We start from the raw sequence: 1,888 nt of genomic DNA on the forward strand, positions 1-1,888 counted from the left end.
ACACACACACACACACACACACACACACACACACACACACACACACACACACACACAAACACACACACACAAATATGCACAGGCACACATGATATAATAATATTTGTTACTTTTTTTTTAGAGATGCCATTTTTGTATGTTTAGGAGATTCATTAATGAGTCTCTTGGCTGGTTTCTCAGTTTTTGCTGTGATGGGAGTTCTAGGTAAAGAACTTAACACCACTGTTGAAAACGTTGTTGAATCTGGTAAGTCTCTTATAATACTTTACTTCATTTATCACTGAGTAAACGCCTCCAGTTACCACTTTCTTGCTTTTAATAACTAATTTTAAGATGTCAAATTACCCAGTCGAATGAAATTAGTTTAAACTTTACATTGCATTGCTTTGTTTGGTAAGACTACATTTCTCAGTCGTAAATTGACATTTAAAACTCTAAGTTATCAATTAGATCTTATAGAAATAATCAAATTCTCTTTAAATCACAACTTGCCATCTTTAAAAAGAATTACGTATTGGATTATGTCATCCAGTAATATCGACTTCAAATTTTGGCTCAAGGCCAGCAACTTGAGGGAGTGGGGAGTTGATTACACAACTCCAATGCTCAACTGGCACTTATTCTATTGATCCGAAAGACAAAGTCAATCTCAGCAGAATTTGAACACAGAACATAAGGATGGATGAAATACTGCTAAGCATTTCACCTGGCTTGTTAACAATTCTGTTAACTTGTTGTTCTAAGGTCCAGAGACGTATATTCTGGGTGTGCTAGATGTGCACTGTACACCCATCAAAAAATAGCAAATTCATTATAAATATTAACCTTACTCATAAATTTAATTACAAATCTTAATGGAAAACTTTTGTTTACTCCTGCTTGAAATTTGGTGGCATTGGGTGTGGCAGCATGCCCAGTACAACAACCACCATATGACACTGTTAAGATCATCCAGTAATATCAACCAGTGTACAATATACCTGAATAAAAGACAAAATGGATGTAACCTGAATGCTTTTGTTTATAAGACTTGGCTACTATTCTAGTAGGTCAAGTGGTCACGCAGAGGTGTTTTTATAAGCTTAAACATATCAGTTTTTATGTAGTAAGAAAGGGTAAGGTTTTAAAGAAAGAAAAATAACACCAGCCTTATTGTCAGTAATAAACATTTAGTGTTGTTAATAGATAAACATTTGTTTTATCAATGACAAAAGAACAAGAATGTTTAAGTTTCTCAAACAGGCATGGGCAACTTTTATGAGAAGCAGGCTGCATGAGGTGGAGGCACGTAGCTTAGTGGTTAGGGTATCAGCATCATTATCGTAAGATTGTGGTTTCGATTCCTGGACCAGGTGACGCATTGTGTTCTTGAGCAAAACACTTCATTTCACATTGCTCCAATCCACTCAGCTGGCAAAAATGAGTAACGCTGCGATAGACTGGCGTCCCGTCAGCTAGGGAACACATACGCCATTGAAACCGGGAAACTGGGCCCATGAGCCTGGCTAGGCTTTAAAAGGGCGCATTTATTTTTTTTATTATTAGGTTGCATGAGACATGGCTCACCATCAGACAGGCCACACTGCTAAAAAAAATCCAAGGCAAATTTTCACTTAGGCATGCTATTCAGAAAGTCCTGCAGGCTGCTGTTTGCTCATGACTGCTCTCTATATCATGACTTTCTGTTCTATACATTAATTGCTGATATTAGATTCAGATGGGTAAAAACAAAACATGCTAAGTTGTCATATATTTTCTATGAGATTATATTGTAAATTGAAAAATGAAACAAAAAAGGAAAATTAAATTATTCTTGATATTATTTGAATATCTTATATTTCTATAAACTAATTTTAACATTTTAAATCCCTTTTTTTTTTTTTTTTTT

The 1,888-nt window shown here is 35.1% G+C and overlaps 1 protein-coding gene across 2 annotated transcripts in view; it reads left to right on the top strand.

Annotated features, from left to right (window-relative positions):
* The window catches only part of LOC106884409 (uncharacterized), a 38,783-nt gene that overhangs the window by 8,373 nt on the left and 28,522 nt on the right, over window positions 1-1,888 (top strand). For both annotated transcript variants that reach the window (XM_014935774.2, XM_014935783.2), the window contains exon 4: window positions 122-246. In XM_014935774.2, the coding sequence (XP_014791260.1) occupies window positions 122-246 (125 nt within the window). The remainder of the gene's footprint in view (window positions 1-121; window positions 247-1,888) is intronic.

Source organism: Octopus bimaculoides, chromosome 1, assembly GCF_001194135.2.
Source record: "Octopus bimaculoides isolate UCB-OBI-ISO-001 chromosome 1, ASM119413v2, whole genome shotgun sequence".
Lineage (NCBI taxonomy): Eukaryota > Metazoa > Mollusca > Cephalopoda > Octopoda > Octopodidae > Octopus > Octopus bimaculoides.